General features: G+C 37.9%; 3 protein-coding genes across 5 annotated transcripts in view; 2 read left to right on the top strand and 1 right to left on the bottom strand.

Annotated features, from left to right (window-relative positions):
* Nucleotides 1–5,641, bottom strand: part of CUNH12orf60 (chromosome unknown C12orf60 homolog) — a 17,593-nt gene extending 11,952 nt beyond the window's left edge. The window contains exon 1 of one of the 3 annotated variants that reach the window (XM_063238263.1): nucleotides 5,374–5,641. The gene's annotated coding sequence lies outside the window, so the exon portion shown is untranslated. Of the gene's footprint in view, nucleotides 1–4,775; nucleotides 5,011–5,373 lie in introns of those variants that run through there. The other 2 variants (XM_013153154.3, XM_063238262.1) reach the window with 2 other exon arrangements.
* On the top strand, nucleotides 1,944–2,967 carry Smco3 (single-pass membrane protein with coiled-coil domains 3). Its single transcript, XM_023565298.2, has one exon. It carries the CDS (start codon nucleotides 1,953–1,955, stop codon nucleotides 2,628–2,630), a length of 678 nt encoding a protein of 225 aa, XP_023421066.2. The 5' UTR covers nucleotides 1,944–1,952; the 3' UTR covers nucleotides 2,631–2,967.
* Nucleotides 5,130–20,552, top strand: Wbp11 (WW domain binding protein 11). The gene is made up of 12 exons (XM_003470428.4): nucleotides 5,130–5,302; nucleotides 7,371–7,481; nucleotides 8,110–8,141; nucleotides 9,006–9,099; nucleotides 11,390–11,586; nucleotides 12,685–12,818; nucleotides 13,301–13,500; nucleotides 14,161–14,352; nucleotides 16,146–16,247; nucleotides 16,623–16,916; nucleotides 18,242–18,424; nucleotides 19,555–20,552. Exons 2-12 carry the CDS (start codon nucleotides 7,418–7,420, stop codon nucleotides 19,986–19,988), a joined length of 1,926 nt encoding a protein of 641 aa, XP_003470476.1. The 5' UTR covers nucleotides 5,130–5,302; nucleotides 7,371–7,417; the 3' UTR covers nucleotides 19,989–20,552.

The raw sequence follows: 20,552 nt of genomic DNA, 5'->3' as shown, positions 1-20,552 counted from the left end.
ATCAGATTGTAATTTGCAACTCACTGGAAAGTGTGTCAAATATTTAGTAGATCCCTGATGAGCAATTTTGTTTAAATGGAATAGAATTAGAAAATTTTCCAAATATTGTTTGGTGGAAATTTATGTCTATTGCATTTTGTGCACGTGTATGTATAAGATCTGAATCAAGGATAAAATGAATTTGTATCTGATAGTTCATTCAGGGAGTTCCAGTGCATTTTTTTCTGAATGTACAAATAAAGGTTATTATTTGTTGTGTATTCCTAATCCATTTTAGAAAATCTTTCTCCTTTCGATACATCTTTGTCTTAGAGGACAGGTTTTTGCGCGCGCGCGCGCGCGCGTGTGTGTGTGTGTGTGTGTGTGTGTGTGTGTGTGTGTGTGTGTGATTTCCAGGTTGGATTTGTTTGCTTGCATTGGATTTTTGAGACAAGGATTCACTGACCTTGAATTCACTAGTAAGTAACCCAGGCTGACCTTAAACTCATAGTGATCGTCCTGCCTTAGACTCCTAAATGCTGGTATTATAGGTGTATGTCACAATGCCTATTTTAAAGATACATTATTTTCATGTTTACTTTCTTGAATAAGAACAATGATGCTAGGATACGGCCCAAATGAATAAGGATGTTGCTTACTCAGAGAATATTTCAAATCCCTCACCGAAAGAAACTTCACGTTTTTCATTTTTCATACAAGTTTAACAAAAAAGTAACACTGCTGACCACACAGAAAGCCCATTCAAAGTATGCAAATTAGTGAATTATTGTTCTTATTGGGCTTAAATTTAGACTGTTCAGCCAATCTCAAAAGGACATGCTTATTCCTTTTTTCTCTAAATAACACTGTGAGCCAAAGTATAAGAAGTCAAGTGCAAACACAAGTAGTCTCCTATTAGATGTATTTATCCTACAATGTTTTCACTATGTATTTTTTAATAGCTTTGTAAGATGGCATTATTGCTAGACATGAGAGTACACAACTGTACTGCCATCACTCTGGAGGCTGAGGCAGGAGGATTGCCAAGATTTCAGAGGCAGCCTGAGCTACACAGTGAGTTCGCCAGCCTGAACTACATAGTGAAATCCTGTCTCAAAAAAAAAAAAAAAAAAAGGCATTATATTTTCTGATCCAATTCAAGCTTATCTTAAAAACAGTCAAGTACAATATAGACAATTCTAAATAATTTACAAGTCCACAAATGTGGAATTCCAGATTTATAACCATACAGTCACACAATGCCCTTCTCTCCAAAATGAAAATTTAGCCCAGAATCTTGAATATATATTCTTATCATGAGGACTATTTTTAAAGGTTCGACTTCATATGTATGTTACCTTTGGATATCTCTTAGGTTTAAAAAACAAATAATTTGTCTATAAGGTGATTTGAATATTTTAATCTAAAACAACCAAATATATAACACGAAATGTATATCAGGAGTCCTATTCAGAAATTTAAAAATTCTCCTGGTACTGATTTTTAACTCCAAATATTAGAGAAATCAATCTATAGGTATATTCAATTTAGGGACTAAGGGGTTATGGAAATTAAGGAGCATGAATAGTCAAATGCTAACCATTTCTAATCAGGATCTGTTGCATATAAAATTTTTAAATATTACCTAGAAATAACTATGTTTACTAAAAACCACACAATAAACATGAATATTTCCTATCTAGAATTCCCCTACCACCACAAAACCTAATGCCTTATTTCATACACCAATGGGTTGCATTCCGTTAGCCACATTTTCCCTACACTGATCCAAGTTTAATAAAAATAATTCCTTTCAAAAACCTGTTAAGCTTCCAGGGAAATTCTTCAGAAAACACAGGGCTATTGTGTTACATGTGAAGTAACATTTCCTGATCAGATTCACACAGACAGTGGCTATTCTTCAAGACTTTAAGTGAAGATTTATTATTTTATTTTTCAGAGACAATTGAAATATGGCCCAGAGTGACTTCCTCTATCCAGACAACCCAAGGAGGCGGCAGGAAGTGAACCGTCTTCACCAGCAGCTCCTTGATTGCTTATCTGACAGTTTCCATGCAACCAATAAGCTCATAGGTGTCTTAAACGTGCACTTGGGGTGCAAGCTGGCCTCTATTGAAATGAAAAGAGATGGTACCATAAAAGAAAACTGTGATATCATCATTCATGCTGTGACAAACATTCAAAAGGAACTGCAAAAAGTGGATGAAGCACTCAAAGACAAACTAGAGCCAACCCTCTATAGAAAACTTCAGGATATTAAGGAGCGGGAAACAGAGAAAATTGCAATAGTACAAAAGGTTATGTCAGTCATCCTGGGCGAAGCCACATCTGCAGCCAGCGCAGTGGCTGTTAAACTCGTGGGCTCAAACATCACAACTGGCATCATTAACAAGTTGGTCAGCGTGTTAGCTCAAATTGGTGCTTCTCTCCTTGGTAGTATTGGAGTTGCTGTTCTTGGCCTTGGCATAGATATGATCTTCCGCGCCATCCTGGGAGCAGTGGAGAAAACACAGCTTCAAACAGCCATCAAAAGCTATGAGAAGCATTTGGTGGAGTTCAAGACAGCGTCAGAAAAATATAATGATGCCATTACTGAGGTCGCCGATACAGTGAAATGCCAAATGAAATGAATCATCATTTCACTTCCCAATGAAACATTCTTCTGCTTTCTTCTTAGTACCAGTGCTTGCTTTTTTTTTTTTAATTAGGTTCCTTTCCCACATGTTTCCAATGTGAACATAAATAGGATAAATAATTTGAAAGGAGAACTGGAGATGCTAAAACTAGATGACTCTTGAGTTGTGTGTCAACAATGAATGCCTGGATCAGTCGGTGCTAAATCCTTCCAAGTAAATGCTCATACCCCAGAATGTTTTTTCACCCTCTTCTATAGATCTGCATTAGGGTAAATGCTATCATAAAGGAGCAGGTGTAGGGAATACTCTCTTTTCTAAATTCCTATTAAAATCCTTAAAACTTACATTTAATGTACAGATTTTCATTTCCATCACTAGCTTCTAATAACACTTAGTTCTAAAGAGACAGTAACTCTAAAGAGGGCTTCTTGCTGGGTGTGGTGGCACATGCCTGTAATCCCAGCTTTCAGGAGGCTGAAGCAGGAGGACTGCCACAAGTTTGAGGCCAGCCTGGGCTACACAGTGAGTTCAGGGACAGCCTAAACTACATAAGGAGACCCTTACTCAAAAAGACAGACAGACAGACAGAGATATTCTTAGTAATTTCTTGTTAGACACAAATCTGGAGATTTTGAATAAAACAGAAATATGTACTACCATATTACTGACTGCTAGGTTAAATCCAATTTAATCTATAAACTGAAAGAGAATGGAAAATGGTGTGTAATAATAGGCTACAATGATAAAAGGAGACAACCTGTAAACTACTGATTACACAGTGTAATTTGGATGGATCAAAAATTAACACTAAAATGATAAAAGTCTATATAACAGCAATCAATGCTTATCAGCTGCGATGACTATGTCTAGAAACAATAAAAAGCTGAATCTCAGCCACACATGCATAATATGCATTTAGGAGGCTGAAGAAGAATTCACTATTTTTAAAGATGTGTTAGTCAAAGAAAAGTTGTAATTTATTAAGATTTTTCTGGGGAAAAAATATAATTTTATTTTCAATATTAGTAGAAAGGAGGCAGCTGCTTCTGCCATAAAGCACTAGGTGGCCCATATTACTAGCTACCTGGTTTCAGAAAAATTCCAGAAACTATGGAGGCCTCCTGGTTCAGCTGATTTTTCTGTAGACACAAGCATTTGTTCTCTAAACCCTTCACTAACCGGTAATTTCCACTGAGACTGATTTAGGATCTACACTGTATTTTCAAAATTATTATCCTGTTGGCTTGAGGATGTTTTAGTTCTTCTATCCAATTACAAAAAGATCTTGAGATAAAAATATTCAGTGTATCTCACAATTTTTAAACAGCCAGATGAAAATTTTAGTGAAATGAAAGACTAAATTTTCAAATGTTCTTCGTTTTCTTTCTCTGCTCTGTTTACATAAATTAGCTGCAAAAGAACATAATTTAGCTGAATTTCAAAATTCTTTTTATGACTTGGTTCATAAGCTGTGACCTATAAGATTTTGTTATTGCTCTTGCTGAAATTCAAATACAGCCATCAAATCAAGAATTTTCTAAGACAAAGGTCTGTTTACACATGAGCCCAACTTAGATTAAAAATTAACATGCATCTCCGCCAATATTTTGAAATATTTATAACATAGTAAAAATTCACCTTTTCTTTTGTCTAGGAGAAATGACTACATTCAGATAAAACCAAGCATGCCCTTTAAACGCAGAATTTTTTTAAAAATAAAAAATACTTATCTTTAAGGAGAAAAGATAGAGTCTCAAGTAAAGACAGTATAAAAAGAAAGGTCAAACATTAGAACAGTGAATAATCCCGTATGTATAGTGACATCATAAAAGATGTCTGGCTGGTAACAAGCCTGGTAAGAGCCAATATTTATCAACTTCGCCACTCGTAAACTACGTATATATCCCTATGTTTCCTCTTCAAAAAAACTAATTCTGAATATAGGCAATCTAGGGAGTTTAGAATGGACACTTGCTTATTTGTTCAGGTCTACAAATGCTGTGTTCACGAATCACTACTAAATTTCCAGACCCGTCAGGCATGCACGTGGGATTATCCGATGCTTGCAAAGCACATTAAACTCAGTGTCAAATGTTACTGGAGAATTCATTTTCAAACAGAAATAGAAACATTTTTCACCTGCTCCCATCATTAGAGAAGTAAAAACTCAACGACACAATACAAACCAACAAAACACAAAACTCTCCGCTATTTTCGAAAGAACCGCCTTGGGAGGTTCAATACAGGCCGCTTCCGGAAATTGGGTTGGAATGCCTGCGGACTAAGAGGCAAGGTAACCAGCCAATCTCATAACGGCTTCCTTTTTCTTATTTCTAGTAGACCAATTACGTGTCAATTCACGTGGAGTCCGTAGTGAGGCGGGCTCTTAGACGAAAATCAACCAATTGGGTAGTGGATTAAAGCGGAAGCGACTCTCGTCCTACAGTTGCTGGATATTCTCTATGGTTGCAGAATTGAGCTACGCTAAGACGGTCTAAACTCCAGAGATAGGAAATGACGTAAGGATGGCGGAGGGGCGCGAGGTTTCAAGATGGCGGAGATTGGGTGCTTGACCGAGAAGCAGAGGTGAAGGCCCCTGCGGAGTAAAAGAGGCCGGCAATTCGTCCCCTTTCCGCCTTTAGCAGTTGTGGAAACCCAGCAGAAGTGTAAGTATATGGAATCGCTTTACTTCGGCGGCTCCATCTCTCCCATCCTTTTCTGGGCCCCATGCGTTTACCCCGAGGACGTCAGGCCCCTTTGCCGGCTGCCCGTCTCCCTAGTTGGGGTCTTCTGAGGGGCAGACTGGAGGATTCCTGGGCCTGGCGTGGCTCAGTGTCCAGCGGTAGATGGCTGAGTTCGCCGGTCGGTTAGCACCGCCTCCCGTGCACGCTGACCGCTGCCCCAGGTCTGACGTCTCAGACCTCGAGTCTGCATCAACCGTCGCTATGGTTTCGGCAGTTGCTGCTGGTCTTGCCCCTTTCGATGGACCTGCACCCCGTCTCATTGAAACTTCTGGCTATTTAGGGTTTCTCGCGATCTTTTGGCCTCATTTCCCGGTCTCCCTTGATTTTAGACAGAAAAATAGTTTTCGTAGACTGAGGTCTTCGCCATGGTCGTCTGTAAAAAAATCTCATTAATTCATGTGTGTTCTGTTGTGGGGGAAGAGCGTCAGAATATGAGAATGCTTGAGAAAGGTAAACACAAAAGATAGAGACAATGAACGTTACAACGACTTATATTTGTAATATTTGGCTGATTTTCCCTATTCGTTGCATCCTTCCCTTTCTGCCTCCAGTTTTCCCAAAAAGAATATGCTTGATGCGATAAATTGCCGCTGGAACAGCTCTGAAACATGTAATAGAAATCGTTTGAATGCTTGGTGAAAGAAGCATTAACTAAGACAGTAATGATGATACGTGCCTGTAACCCCAGCCTTCTGGGAATTTGAGGCAGGAGGATAAAAAGTTCAAGCCCAGCCTGATTTAGTGATTTAGTGACTCCCCACCTCAAAATAAAAAGATATGTGGGTATAGAGATGCTGGTTAGTGCGAAGGCCCTGGGTTCAGTGCCTAACCCCACCCCCACCCCCACCCCCCGCCCAACAAAACACTGTGTTAAATGTGCCTGACAAAAATCTCTATAAAAGAAAGTACAGAGCGAAGATATAATTGTATAGTCAACCAAAAAATTCACCTTATGATCTTTTTCCCTTTCCTACCTGCTATGTGTCCACTTTTAAAAGAAAACAAGTTTGTCTCCTTTATTATTGGAAAGAGTGTTTGAAAAAACTAAGTCCCTTAGCTCCCTTGAAATAAAAGAGAAAGAAATATTAATGAAGGTTTTTACTTTTAAAAATATTTTTCATCAAACAATTACCTTTTAAAATTACCTTAAAAACTACAAATCACAAACTGGGCATAGTGGCGCATGTACACCTGTAGTCCCATCACTTGGGAGGCTGAGGCAGAAGGATCACTGAGAGCTTGAGGCCAGCCTGGGCTACATTGTGAGTTCAAGGCCAGCCTGGACTACAGAGTGAGCCCCTGCCTCAAGAAACAAGCAAAACACAAATCAGGAATCAAGTACATACTAACTAGCAAGAAATACAGGTATCTTAATAGTGAGATTTTGTGGACATTAATTTACTACTTTTAAAAATTTACATTTTAGTTATGCTTTAAGCTCTTAAGAGTCAAGAATTATGTCTGAATTAGAACTATATTTGAATTAAATGTTCTTAAGTTAATGAGTTTTTACTATCAAAGGTCATGGATATGTATAACACATGTCAAGAGAGGCAAAGGAAAGCTATTTGTCTTCGATCCCAAATTCATTTCTCCCACTTTTTTTTTTCCTTCATTCCCCTAACATGTACATAGAAAGGACTTTTCATTTGCATGGCTTATGTCATATTGTTAAAAATCACTTCTAGATGATTTTTTCTTCAGTAGACAATGCTGTGATTCATGAAGAAAATGTTAAATTGATGAATAAAATCACTTTCTGACTCATAACCTTTCTAAAGGATAATGAAATTTTCTCTGTGGTCAAGCAAGTTGAGGCCATTTTTCTTGGATACCAAAGGAAAGAACCTAAGGATACCAAAGGAAAGGATACCTAAGGAAAGAACATAGTCTCACAAAATTAATAAAGGAATGTTTCTTTTCAGAGACTGATAGGAACGCTAATAAAAATAGAAAAAATAAGCAAAAAATATTTCTTTTTTTTTTGCAGGTTTTTTATTTTTGTAAAGAATAAGTAAACCATTATAGATTGTCAAAATGGGGCGGAGATCAACATCATCCACCAAGAGTGGAAAATTTATGAACCCTACTGACCAAGCTCGTAAGTGTCCATTAGTACAGAATGATGAATAGAGGAGTATTAAAAATTTCAAATATTAGGGACTGTTTCATTATGGCTTAATTGCATTATCAACAGTCATGGAAATAAATTGTATAGTTACCTGGAATTGTTACAACACAAGATTAAAACTTTAAACATGTAAATAAATTAATACCTCATATTTCATTTTTGAGATTTAAGTGACTTGCAAAGTAGAATTATCTTAAGACTTTTTATATTTGGAATTTTGAACATACTCATTATCTTACAGATTTTTCCTTAGTATTTTGTAGAGTTTTTTTTTTTTTTTTTTTCCTTAAGATTTCTAATTACTTTCTAAGAAACTTAAAAATGCCTTAACATGGGCTGGGGATTTAGCTCAGCAGCATAAGCACCTGCCTTACAAACAGGCGGTCGCGAGTTTGATCCCTGGTACTGATTAAAAAAAAAAAAAAGCCTTAACATTTTTGGTTGTAATTAGAGGGATACTATTTTCATCTAATGGGTAGAACCAAAGGATGCTACCAAATATCCTACAGTGCATAGGAAGAATTGTCTGTATTAAAGGGAAAAAACACTAATGTTAAAAAGTTGAAAATTGTATCATCTGTCCCTCTTTCTCTTTAAGGAAAGGAAGCCCGGAAGAGAGAATTGAAGAAGGTATGGTATCAGAAGAATCCTACTTATCTTTTAAGTGTTATTTGACACATCTTATTGTTTGGAATTGGTATATTTCAAAATAACATTTTCAGTTACTTGCCAAAATAGATGAATTATGCTTCCTAATAAAAACCATAGAATTTAAGACAAATTTTACTAGAGTTAAAAAAAATGAACTGAAGTAACTTTGCAAGTAGGTTCTAATCAGTTATAATAATACTGTTGATCTTTCCCAGTGAGTTAAATACTTTTAAATCATTATTTTTGCTGCTCAGCAAAACAAACCTTGTCAAAAACTACTGAATTAGTAAATGGAAATCACTGTTGGATAGCTTTCTATATCATACCTTCCATATATCAGTTTGTAACAAGGTAATTGAGTAAGAAAGGAATAATCTTGTAGTATAATGTGTTAACACATTGAGGAAACCCAGATTTTTTAATCATTTTCAATAGTGTGTTCTTGTTTTTATTGATTAGCATCATATTTTGCAAGACTTTTTTTCTATTCCAATCTATTAATACAGCATTTTTCTTAACTGCAACTTTAAAAGACATACTTGCCCAAAAAGGATCTCTTTGACTATTAAGTTATATTTGAAAACAACAGATGTCATACCTGGAACAAGGTACCTGACATCTCTGAGCAGCACAGATACCTGCCTGGAAAGTATGAGGTTGTGAGTTTGATCCCTGGTACCAAAGGGGAAGAAAAAAACAACAGGCATACTTCTGTCTCTAGTGATTGAAACACATGACCAGAAACCAAAGGAAAATTCAAAATTTAAGTCAATTCTTGAAGCATATTGAAATAACTCACAGACATCCGGGTTCTTAACTCTATTCTCCTTTTACTTTACTAAGAACAAAAAACAGCGCATGATGGTTCGGGCTGCAGTGTTGAAGATGAAGGATCCCAAACAAATTATCCGGGACATGGAGAAATTGGATGAGATGGGTAAAAAACTTGTTAAAAGGCTAAATTTTATAACAGCTGTAGTGATCTGATATGCGCAGAGGCAGGGACATTATGAATAAAATAGCATAGGCCTAGGAAAGATAGGACAGCATGATAACATTTCACAACCAGTTAGTTTTAGTGTCTGGAAGACAAAATGGAGAAATAGGGGCTTTTTACGAACTGGAAATTCCAAAAGAAAATGTAGCTGAAGATAATTGTTGGGAGTTAAAAAGCACAATCTAGCCAACTCACTTTTTTTGAGAGAAAAGTTTGATTTATGAAATCATTGGTTTTCTAGTGTTGGCAGCTACCGTGTAAATCTAAATATTAGGCCACTGTAAATATAAGGCAGTTTTTTTTCCAATGAGAAGATGCAAAAATATATTTGGCCATTTGGTAAGAACATAAAGGAAATCATCACACAGGTGTTCTTGATTTATGATAGGTTAGCATTCCATTAAATCTGGTAAATTTAGAGTAATATAAGTTAACAATCTTTTAATGCATTGAATCTAATGAATATTTTTGCTTAGCTTGGCTTCCCTTTAAGTGTGCTTAGGACACTTTGTGTCAACCTTCAGCTAGGCAAAATCATTAAATTTAAAGTCTATGCATATCACATGTATTGAATACTGTACTGAAAGTAAAAACAGTTGTATGTGTACTTCAGTAGTTTCTGCTGCGTACTTACAACATTCAAATCATTGTAAAGTAGAAAAAAATCTTAAAGTGGAACCATCCAAAGTGGGGACCATCATCTGATGTCTGAGAATCATTCATAATCACTAGAAATGTTATGTTCACTCACAGATCTGTTCCTTTTGCTATTAGAACATAGTTTTTTTGTTATCTGTCCTTCATTCTTATTTATTTTACAGTCCTGGGGATAAAACCTAGTCCCTTTTTACTCCAAAATAGACATTTTCAAACTGCAAGAAAAGAATATTTAACTACCATGTGCTTTATCAGTAATCAAATTTTTGTCAATATTACTTCCTCATGTATCTCACCTTTTTTTCAGTTGTGTTTTAATTAACCTTGATGTGCAAGTTTTGTTTACAGAGATACTCGACAGATGCAGTAATTTGTCCAAAAACAGAGTATTAGGTGAAAAAAATATAGTGGAATTCCTCAGTGATACATTAATTGGGGTTCAAAGCAGTTATATGGGGCTGTGGTATTACAAATTTCCCAGGATAACTTTTGAGGGTTCATGAAGTAGTTTGGCCAAGAGCCCTGGGTCAGGACCCCGACAACTTTCCCAGGTTACCTGTAATAGATTTCACTTGTATCTACTTTAAATGATGATTTTCCCTATGGTGTCATAGAATCCCATGCTAAATGGTCTATAATTGTTCATTGTTGTTTTTAAAGGAGATAATAATTGAGGTTGTGTCAAGTTTTTATGCATATTATCTGATCCTGGGTGACTTCAGTGTAGATACATGTTTATTTTATAGGTGAGGAAACTGCAGCAGTTGCATACCTTTTTCAGAGTTATACTGCTAGGTAGTGGCAAAGCTGGGGTTAAAACTCCCACATTTAACACTTTTATTAGCCACACTAGGAACAATATACAAACATACCTGCTAGTCCGTAGGATTCAGGGAAGAAGGTGATTCAGCTTGTTACCCTTTAAGGAAGGGAGAAGACAGCAAATAAGACATTGGCTGCTATAATTGAGAAAGTCACGCTTGAAGCTGACTGTCTTTGAAACCCCACATATTGTCAGGATGGTGCATCTATCTAGTCTGCTTTATTTGCTTCATTCGACATAATGCCGATGAAGTCCTCAGGATGGAGTTAGCAGTCAGAAAACAAATACACAGGTTTTCTACCACTCCAGAAGAAAGATCTGGTCCCAGTTTGGATCATGTGCCGGTCAACCTCTATGTCAGTACTGAAAAGAGAATGTGGGCATATGACTGACCAGGTAGAACTGAGGGGGTCCTGTGTTAATCCCACTTAGGGCAGAGGAACTGAAATGAAGACCCACAACGACACATGATCAGTTAATGAGACAATGAGTTACAGGATAGCTAGATAACATAGGTCCATCATAAAATAATAGAAGTAATAAGCCAAACATCATTGCTTGTTTTATTTGTAATCGCATTGTTCAGATGAGAAGCTAAGACTAGAGTATTAAACTATAATGCCTAAGATTGCAAAATTAAATGACAGGACCAGTGTTTTATCTAAGAGGTTTTTATTAAATTATGTAGCCTCCAAATACCTAAATGAAGTAAACTTTTGCTTATAATTCTGTAACCTATTTTTTCTCTAGAGTTTAACCCTGTGCAGCAACCACAGTTAAATGAGAAAGTCCTGAAAGATAAACGTAAAAAGCTTCGTGAAACCTTTGAACGTATCCTACGACTTTATGAGAAAGAGAATCCAGATATTTACAAAGAATTGCGAAAGCTAGAAGTAGAATATGAGCAGAAAAGGGCTCAACTTAGCCAATATTTTGATGCTGTCAAGGTAATCAAGTTTCTTGTGAAAGATAAAACTTTTGAAGATTTGCTGTTATGGGAAAATTCATCATTTTAAACCTCTTCTTCATGACTATTTCTTACAAGATATTCTTACCATGTGAGTCAGCAATTCTTACACAAGAAAAATTAACCTGCTTAGCAAAACAACAATAGCCAAAAACTGAAAGCTCATGTTTCTATTAACAGTGTAATTGATAATCAAATTATAATATATTTATACAGTGGAATACTATTCTGCAAACAAAAAATAATTCTTTTATTTTCCTTTTCAGCCAACTTTTTTAATACATACTCATCAGCACACATACTCTGAAAATGTCTGTCTCAGTTTTGATTTAATATTCTTTCTGTCAAGTAATGTTTATTGACTTTTTACTATGTATCAGGCATTTCTCTAGGCACTAAGGATATAGCCTAAACAAATTAAAGTCTTGCCTTCAGTGTTCACCAACTAAAAATGATCCTTATGTTCTACTACATGGTGTTTAAAAATCTGTAGTGGGTGGATAGCCCTTGTTTGCCAAGAATTTTTTGTTGTTTTCGTTTTTATGTGTGTGTTAATTATGTTTCAAGCATCTGTTGGATGTGCTTATTGTAGTGAATTACCTTGATAGCTTTTCCTTTGTGAAATCTTGTATATGTGGGAGCAACCCTGTGTGCTTATGACATGTTTTTTTAAAAAATACTATTGGATTCAATTTGTTCGTATTTTAAGTTGACCCATAGATTAGGACTGATGCTAGGAGTTTTCTAGCCTTATAACTAGCCTTCCATCACTTCCTATAAAGCAAGACCCTGTCCCCAAAAAAAACTTCTCTAAACATCTACTTCAAATCATAGCTAAAATGAATCAGCTGTAAAATTCTTATCTATAAAAGGATCAAAAACAAAAAAGCTAGACTTTGGTTCTTTGGAAGAGATAAAGATTTCTTGCAGTTCTTGACAGTCTTTCTGTTCTTGTTGTTTCATTGTGTTCATTAGTTGGAAAACAAATTTAGGTTGTCAAACAGCTGACATGAAATTTTTAGTGTTGATTTTGTGAATTATGTTTTTATCTTGCTAGCAAAGTTTCTCTCTGTTTCAGAATGCTCAGCACGTAGAAGTAGAGAGTATTCCTTTGCCGGATATGCCGCACGCTCCTTCCAACATCTTAATCCAGGACATTCCACTTCCTGGTGCCCAGCCGCCCTCCATCCTTAAGAAGACCTCAGCGTATGGGTAAGGAAGCAGTGCCATAACCAGAGCATTAATTAAAAGCACCTTGAATGTAAAGCAGCCAGAATCTGTGCAGTGAGAAATAAAAGGCCATGTGGATATAAGCAGTGTGACATTTGATTAAATGTGAAGAAATCCCTTGGAAATTTAGAAGAAATAAGTACTGTTTTTTCAGTTTTTTTAGTTTATTACTGTTTGTAGTTCATAATGTTCACATTCCTCATGGGGAGTTGGTGCAGCCATAGAATACAGCGTCATTCTTTTTCCTTCCCCTCTGCCTCCCCTCCCTTCTTCTGTTGGTCCTCTTAGCTGCTCTTGTTGCTGAGACAGGGTTTCACTATGCAGTTGCTTTGTAGCCAGGCTGGCTCTGACTCATAGCAATTGTCCTGCCTCAGTCTCCCCAAAGCTGGGGTTATAAACAGCGCCACCACTCCTGCTCTGCCCTTCACTACTCTTACGTGATTGCTGTCACTTTTGTTTTACAGACCTCCAACTCGAGCAGTTTCTATCCTTCCTCTTCTTGGACATGGTGTTCCACGCCTGCCCCCTGGCAGGAAACCTCCAGGTCCTCCACCTGGTCCACCACCTCCCCAAGTCTTGCAGATGTACGGCCGTAAAGTGGGCTTTGCTCTTGATCTTCCTCCTCGGAGGCGAGATGAAGACATGTTGTACAGTCCTGATCTTGGTGAGGCGTGACTTTTCTTTCACTCTCACATCATCTCACATCGTTGTCACTGTCACTTCTCATGTTCATAACCTTCAGGATTTAGCAAATAAATGAGGATACTGTGTGCATCTAATGCGTGCACCAGTGGATAAATCATAGGCTCTCCCCAAGTACATGACTCATACATAAGAATGTACAGGAAAGTTTACTATGCTATGTTTTATGTTAATCTTTGCCTTAGAGTTGCTGTGTAGCCCAAGCTGGCCTTGAACTCACAATCCTCCTGCCTGGATATCCCAAACGATGGGATTATAGGGCTGCACCGTCATGCCTGGCTACATTAACCAGGCTTTTCTTAGAGGTGTCACAGTCCTACTACCAGTCCCTTCATATTAGGACACATATGGCATTATTGTCATCAGATCATTGTTTCTATACTTTCTCTTCTTGAACATTGTGTTTTCGAATTTGAGTTTTTTTAAAGCTTACATTATCAAAAGGAGTATTTAGAATTATTACCTAGTAAAACTAGCCAAACTCTGAATAGCTGCAATTATACACTGATTTTAGTTAAATAGGTTAATATTCTGAGTTACATAGCATAGCTTCCTTATTTCTAGATGCTGTGTAGCAGTGTGTTTAATCCCTTTACTTGTTCTGTGCTCTGCCCCTTTCCAGCACAGCGTGGTCACGACGATGACGTTTCCAGCACCAGTGAAGATGATGGCTACCCTGAGGACATGGATCAGGACAAGCATGATGACAGTACTGAGGACAGTGACACAGACCGGTCAGATGGAGAGAGTGAGGGGGACGAGTTTGTGCACCGTGACGATAACGAGCGGGACAACCCCGAGGAAAAGAAGGCAGGTACGTGCCGGTGTGCCGGGTACTCCACAGTACCGAGCCGTGAAGAACATGGCTAACAGCCCTAGTTTATCAGTGAGAGAAAGTAACTATGAGCTCTTTGAAAGGAAGATCACAGTTGTATTCACCTTCATGTTCAATATGTTGAAAATTTTTAAAACAATATTCAGTGAATGTAAGGAGGAAATAGTGTATGTAGCTTAACATACACTGTCACAGATATGCTTATGGGAAAGAAAGGAAAATAATGTTTTGTTTTTCGTCCTAAGTAAGCTTTTTAAAATGTCCTTGTTTGCTCCTTGAATTTTCTGTACTAATGAAGTCTAAACATGAACTAAGATCATAAACATAATTGTCATACATCTGTCAGTGGGATCATGAATATATTTTATGTATGGTGTATGTTAGTTACTGTTTAAAAAATTTTACACAGAGTGATAGGGGCAGTGCAGAATGTGTGCTGGTTGTGTCAGACATCAGTAGTGTTAGAGCTCATTCTGGGACTGGTTTTTGTAGCCTGCAGTTGCCATACAACTGTATTCATATTGAACCATATTCATGTGTAGCGTTAGTATATATAATGCCAATATTAATATTTATGATAGCAAATATTTCTTCTGTTTTTTTTTTTAATCATGACTGCAAACAAAAAAGCTAAATAGAGGTACAGAGAAATTATATTAGAAAAGTATAGAAGACTCTTAGGTAGGAACTAGTACAAAAAAAATAAAAACCAGTCACAGCAGCTCCATTTTTCTGTATATGGTCTCATTCCTTTTTTCCTTTTTCTGCCAACTGTTTTTTCTTTTATGTACTCATCAGCACACATACTCTGAAAGTATCTGTCCCAACTTTGATTGATGTGCTTTCTTTCTGCTAATATGTATTGACTTTTTACTATATGCCAGGCATTTTTCTGGACTCTAAAAGACAGAAGCTAAAAGTCCTGCCTGAATGGAATAGTTACCTTCAGTAGTTACCAACTAAAAATGCTCCTGATACTGTACCACTTAGCATGTTGTTTAATAATGTAGTAGCCAGCTTTCGTAGGTTTTCTGTTTCCAATTTGCCAAGAGTTTTTGTTACTGTTGTTTTCTTGGTTGGTTGTTTGGGGGGTTTTGCCTGTTTTTTAATCATCTGTTGTGTGTTTTTTAAGTTTATTATAGTGAATTACCTTGCTAACTTTTCTTTGTAAAACCATCTTGTATGTGGTAGCAACACTGCATGCTTATGACATGTTTTCTAAAATATTATTGGATTCCATTCATTTATATTTTAAGTTGGCCTGTAGGTTAGTACTGGTGTTAGAATTTTTGTAGCTTTATGAGGTAGTTAGCTTTCCATCTCTTCCTATACCTTTTTTCAGAAAATCTCTGTAAATTAATATATAACAGATTTCCTCATAGAATTATTTGTATTTAACTTTTAAGGAAGTAAACCTTTATATTTCAGTTCCTTGTTTTGTGCTTGTATCCTTTCTGTTTTGCACATTTTATGAGACAGACGCGCTGCCCACAGCGCTGAAGGCCATGTTTTTGCATGTTTTATGCAATGAATATTTTTGTATACAATTGGTCTTTATCTGAGGGTTCAATTTATTGACATGCAGATATAAACAGTATTGTTTAAACTATAAGATTTATGTATCTTAAATCACTGTAACATGTATTTAGCCCCTTTTCATATGACTTTTTCTGCAGTTCTGTCCAGCAATGGGTTGTAGTCATACTTTTGAGATACGTAGTAAACAACTGAATTTTATTGATCCCTATCTTCCCTGCTCCCACAACCCTTAGGTCTGAGTGTACGATTTGCAGATATGCCTGGAAAATCAAGGAAGAAAAAGAAGAACATGAAGGAGCTGACTCCTCTACAAGCCATGATGCTGCGAATGGCAGGTTAGCCAAGAACAGTGCATCGCCACCTGGTTGCACTTACACATGATTTTCAATTTAGTATCTCTCTCAGAGCCCTGTAATAGGTTTGTTTTATAAAAATTAAGCTTCGGGATCATTAGAAGGGCTCCCCTGGGTTGCTGAGTGGGCATTTGAATGGAGGTCTATCTTGTTCTAAAACCTGGGCTCATTCCCATGTGCTACACAAGCAAAGTAGCGCAGACGACTATTTGATTCTTCCACATCCTACTGAGGGAGACTATTTGATTGTTAATTTTTAAGTGTGCTCTTAATGAGCATGTATCATCAGTCTTTGCTTTTCTCCAGGATGTAAAAAATGAATGAACGCTGTTTACCCACTCGAAAATTTTCTTTCAGGTCAGGAAATCCCTGAAGAGGGACGGGAAGTAGAGGAATTTTCAGAGGACGACGATGATGATGACTCTGATGATTCTGAAGCAGAAAAGCAATCACAGAAACAGCATAAAGAAGATTCTCATTCTGATGGCACGTCTGCTGCTGCTTCACAGCAGCAGGCGCCCCCACAGTCCGTTCCTCCCTCTCAGATTCAGGCACCTCCGATGCCAGGACCACCACCTCTTGGACCACCACCTGCCCCACCTTTACGGCCTCCTGGACCGCCTACAGGTCTTCCTCCCGGACCACCTCCAGGTAAGCACTTACATGGTGTGTGAATGCGGGTTAAACTCCCATGAAGTCGTTCCAGAAAATACACATTATTCATAGTAATGCTTTCTTGTTTCCTCCTAATGGAATTCTCTTAAGATAGCAAGAATTCTCAAAAGAAGTAAGAACACTTGTTGCTTTCCTAAGCATTGTTCGTAGCTGAGTTCTTCGGACCGGCCCTTGTTTTTGTCTAAAGCTCTTCTTTTTCAGGATTCTTATTTCTGGGTATAGGAGTCAGAAATTTGAACATGTAACTGCACTTTGTTTAGTGTTTTGGGGGGGTTTTGGTTGGTTTTTTGTTTGTTTGTTCTGAGGCAAGGCCTTGCTGTGTTGTTCAGGTACCCTTGAGTTCACTATGTAGCCCAGGCTGGGCTCAAACTCACTGGTGATCCTCCTGCCTCTGCTTCCCAAGTGCTGGGATTACAGGCATGCCCCAGCACCTCATCGAGTACTACCTTTGTGTGTGTGTGTGTGTGTGTGTGTGTGCGCGTGAGTCTGTGTGTGTGTGAGACAAGATCTTGTAGTTCAAGCTGGCCTTGTACTTACAGCAGTCCTCTCTGTCTCAGCCTCCTGAATGCTGGAATTATAGGGTGTGCCACCACACCCAGCCTAGTATACTAGTAGCCTAGTTACTTTTTAATATGACAAGTTGACCCAGTTCCTTTTTTTTTTTTTTTCCTAGTACTAGGAATCAAACTTGACCTTGCGCTTGCCAGGCTTATGCTGTGCTGCTGAGCTATATTTTTGGTCAACCCAGTTCTAAACTGGTAACAAGTGAGACCAGGGCAGTTAGTCTATCTCATGATATTTTTAGTTTAAGAGCTGTTAGATGTCAAGATGAATTTTTAAATAACAGTTCTCTTAATAAAGACAAAGTTAATCAGTCTACTAAATGTTCAATTTAAAAGTAGAGAGACCTTATTTGAAATTTGATACACCCAAGAAAATTCCTTGTTTATTTATAATTTTAGTCCTTCCTAGAGCCAATTTAAATTGGCTTCAGTTAAAGTAACCCTTTTTGATTGATGCAAAGAGAATTACCTATTATGTGGTCCTTCTCACTGATGTTTGACTATGTATAGCTTAATAAAATTCAGGGAGTCTTTAAAGCAACCTGACGTACATTCCATTGTCGGCTTATTCATGAACTATTTAAGAATTTTTCTCATCTTTGTATATTTGCAGCCCAGCAAAGCTATCTGATTGAGTTAAGGAAGTTACCTAACCTTTAAGTCAAATGATTTATGCCATAATTTATACCGCTTCATGTACATTTGTTTGACATGTATTTATCTTTTTTCTCTTTTCAGGGGCTCCTCCGTTCCTGAGACCACCTGGGATGCCAGGACTCCGAGGGCCTTTGCCACGCCTTTTGCCTCCAGGACCTCCACCAGGCCGACCCCCTGGGCCTCCCCCTGGGCCACCTCCAGGGCTGCCTCCTGGCCCTCCTCCTCGGGGACCCCCACCCAGGCTACCTCCCCCAGCACCTCCAGGTGAAACTTTGGATTTCTGTAACGAATGCTAGTCTGCTATGTTTTTCATGTGTCATATCTCAGTGTCTTGAAATCAAAAGTGTCTTAATGATTAGTGATAGTTTTTAATTGCTGTTGACCTGGGTCAATGCAGGGTTCTTAAGTAGATATTTTCATTTGTTTCTGCCTGTCAGTTATGGGGCTTCACAATTTTTGACAACATTGGATTGAATTTTATATTTGAATTATTTGCTTTTAGAAGTATAGTTGTGAATATGCGCACCTGGATGAGTTTCCACTTAAAAGTTTAAAAATCACTGCTGGGCCTGGTTGCACGCCTATAATCCCAGCCCTCTGGAAGGCTGAGGCAGTAGGGTCCAAGTTGTGACAGTTAGTAATTTAGTGAGACTCTATCTTAAAATGAAAGATCTTGAGAGAAGTAGGAAAGTAGCTTAGTGGGCAGGTCCTTGGGCTCAGTCCCCAGTGCCACAGAGGGAAAAGTCACAGGAGGTTTAGTGCCTCAGCTTGGGCTTTGTCTTCTTGGTGGTACAGAAAATAATTACAAGTCTCTGTAACCGACAACATCTAAGATTTAATGAAATATAGTGCTTTGTATTCAAAGAGCATTAAAATTTGCAGTTCATAGTCTAAATCATTAATAGTCCACAAATTGTTTTCCAGCAATCACATGTTGTGATTACGTTTTCTCATTTCATGTGCATGTAATGAGCAGAGTTGAATGTGTATATTCCTGCTCACTGAGTTCACCCTTTTTGCACTGGTAGTGGCGTGGAAATACTAAATTAGGAATGAGGATGGTACGCTTGACCTTTACTTTGATGGTATCAGCACTGCAGAGAGAATGGTATCCTAAAATGTCAAATTTGAAGTATTTAAAGCCTGTTGGTAATTTTACTTTATATAGTAGGGATACAGAGTGAAGGTGAATACTTTATTCCTTTACTATCAAAATATATTCTTGGGTTTTAAGTAGTATGGTTTGAGTTTTAGCTTTTTTCTGTAAAATGTACCATGTTTTGAAATGTATCAACATGCCTTTAAACATGGTATTTACTAGTCCTTTACGAGCAGTTGAATGGAAGTTAAATGGCAGCAGTTCTTGGACTCAGCCGACTCTTCTCTTCCTTTAGGCATCCCTCCGCCCCGTCCTGGCATGATGCGCCCACCTCTGGTGCCTCCTCTTGGACCTGCCCCACCTGGGCTTTTCCCACCAGCTCCCTTGCCCAACCCAGGGGTGTTGAGTGCCCCACCCAACTTGATTCAGCGACCCAAGGCGGATGACACGAGTGCAGCTACTATTGAGAAGAAAGCCACAGCAACCATCAGTGCCAAGCCACAGATCACTAATCCCAAGGCAGAGATTACTCGATTTGTGCCCACTGCGTTGAGGGTACGGCGGGAGAATAAAGGGGCCACTGCTGCTCCCCAAAGAAAGCCAGAGGATGATTCTGCTGTGCCTCTTGCCAAAGCAGCCCCCAAATCTGGTCCTTCTGTTCCTGTCTCAGTACAAACTAAAGATGATGTTTATGAAGCTTTCATGAAGGAGATGGAAGGGTTACTGTGACAGGTTCTGACGCCGAAACAGGCTTCTGTTCACAGCCGCACTTCATGGAGCAAGACACTCATTAAAGCTTAGGTGAAAGAGCTGCTTCTACTGTCAGGGTATTTTGTAGTCTCAGTTCGAGGAGTATCCTAGAACTTAGCCTTGTTTGGATTTCCTGCACACGAGCGAGGGTATTTCAGCCAGAAGATTGGTTATTAAAGCAAAGCAGTGCTGCTGACACCCATTCTCTGCCCACCGCTATTTTCATCCCATTTCTTCCCTTTCTCCAATTTTTTGGAAATTTGTGAGCAGGCACATCTTACTTGTTTTGGCTCTCTTCTTGTGTGCTGTGGGCCATGGAATATTCTCAAAAACCAGTTTGTTTCATCTTACTTTTTGTGTTTGAGTTTTTAATATTTTCATGTAAATATTTTGTAATATTTTACTTGTAGTGAAATGGATTGCAATGCCATTCCTAATTCAAAGAAGGATATGTGGGGAGAAAAATGTACAATTCTTTAATTAAAATTATTTCCCACAGACTAAACTTTGTTTCATGGAAAAAATAAATGTTCTACACCAAGA

The sequence above is a fragment of the Cavia porcellus genome, unplaced genomic scaffold (assembly GCF_034190915.1).
Source record: "Cavia porcellus strain 051 isolate PalLab524CR breed Dunkin Hartley unplaced genomic scaffold, mCavPor4.1 scaffold_27, whole genome shotgun sequence".
In the NCBI taxonomy this organism is placed as follows: domain Eukaryota; kingdom Metazoa; phylum Chordata; class Mammalia; order Rodentia; family Caviidae; genus Cavia; species Cavia porcellus.
Note: the sequence above shows the minus strand (reverse complement) of the source record. Positions and strands in the feature narration are given on the sequence as shown.

Coding starts and splice junctions, on each gene's coding strand:
- Smco3 (XM_023565298.2), top strand. CDS start 1,953: ATGGCCCAGAGTGACTTCCTCTATCCAGACAACCCAAGGAGGCGGCAG.
- Wbp11 (XM_003470428.4), top strand. CDS start 7,418: ATGGGGCGGAGATCAACATCATCCACCAAGAGTGGAAAATTTATGAAC. Junction 16,917..18,241: donor TCCTCCCGGACCACCTCCAG/GTAAGCACTTAC, acceptor TTCTCTTTTCAG/GGGCTCCTCCGTTCCTGAGA. Junction 18,425..19,554: donor ACCTCCCCCAGCACCTCCAG/GTGAAACTTTGG, acceptor CTCTTCCTTTAG/GCATCCCTCCGCCCCGTCCT.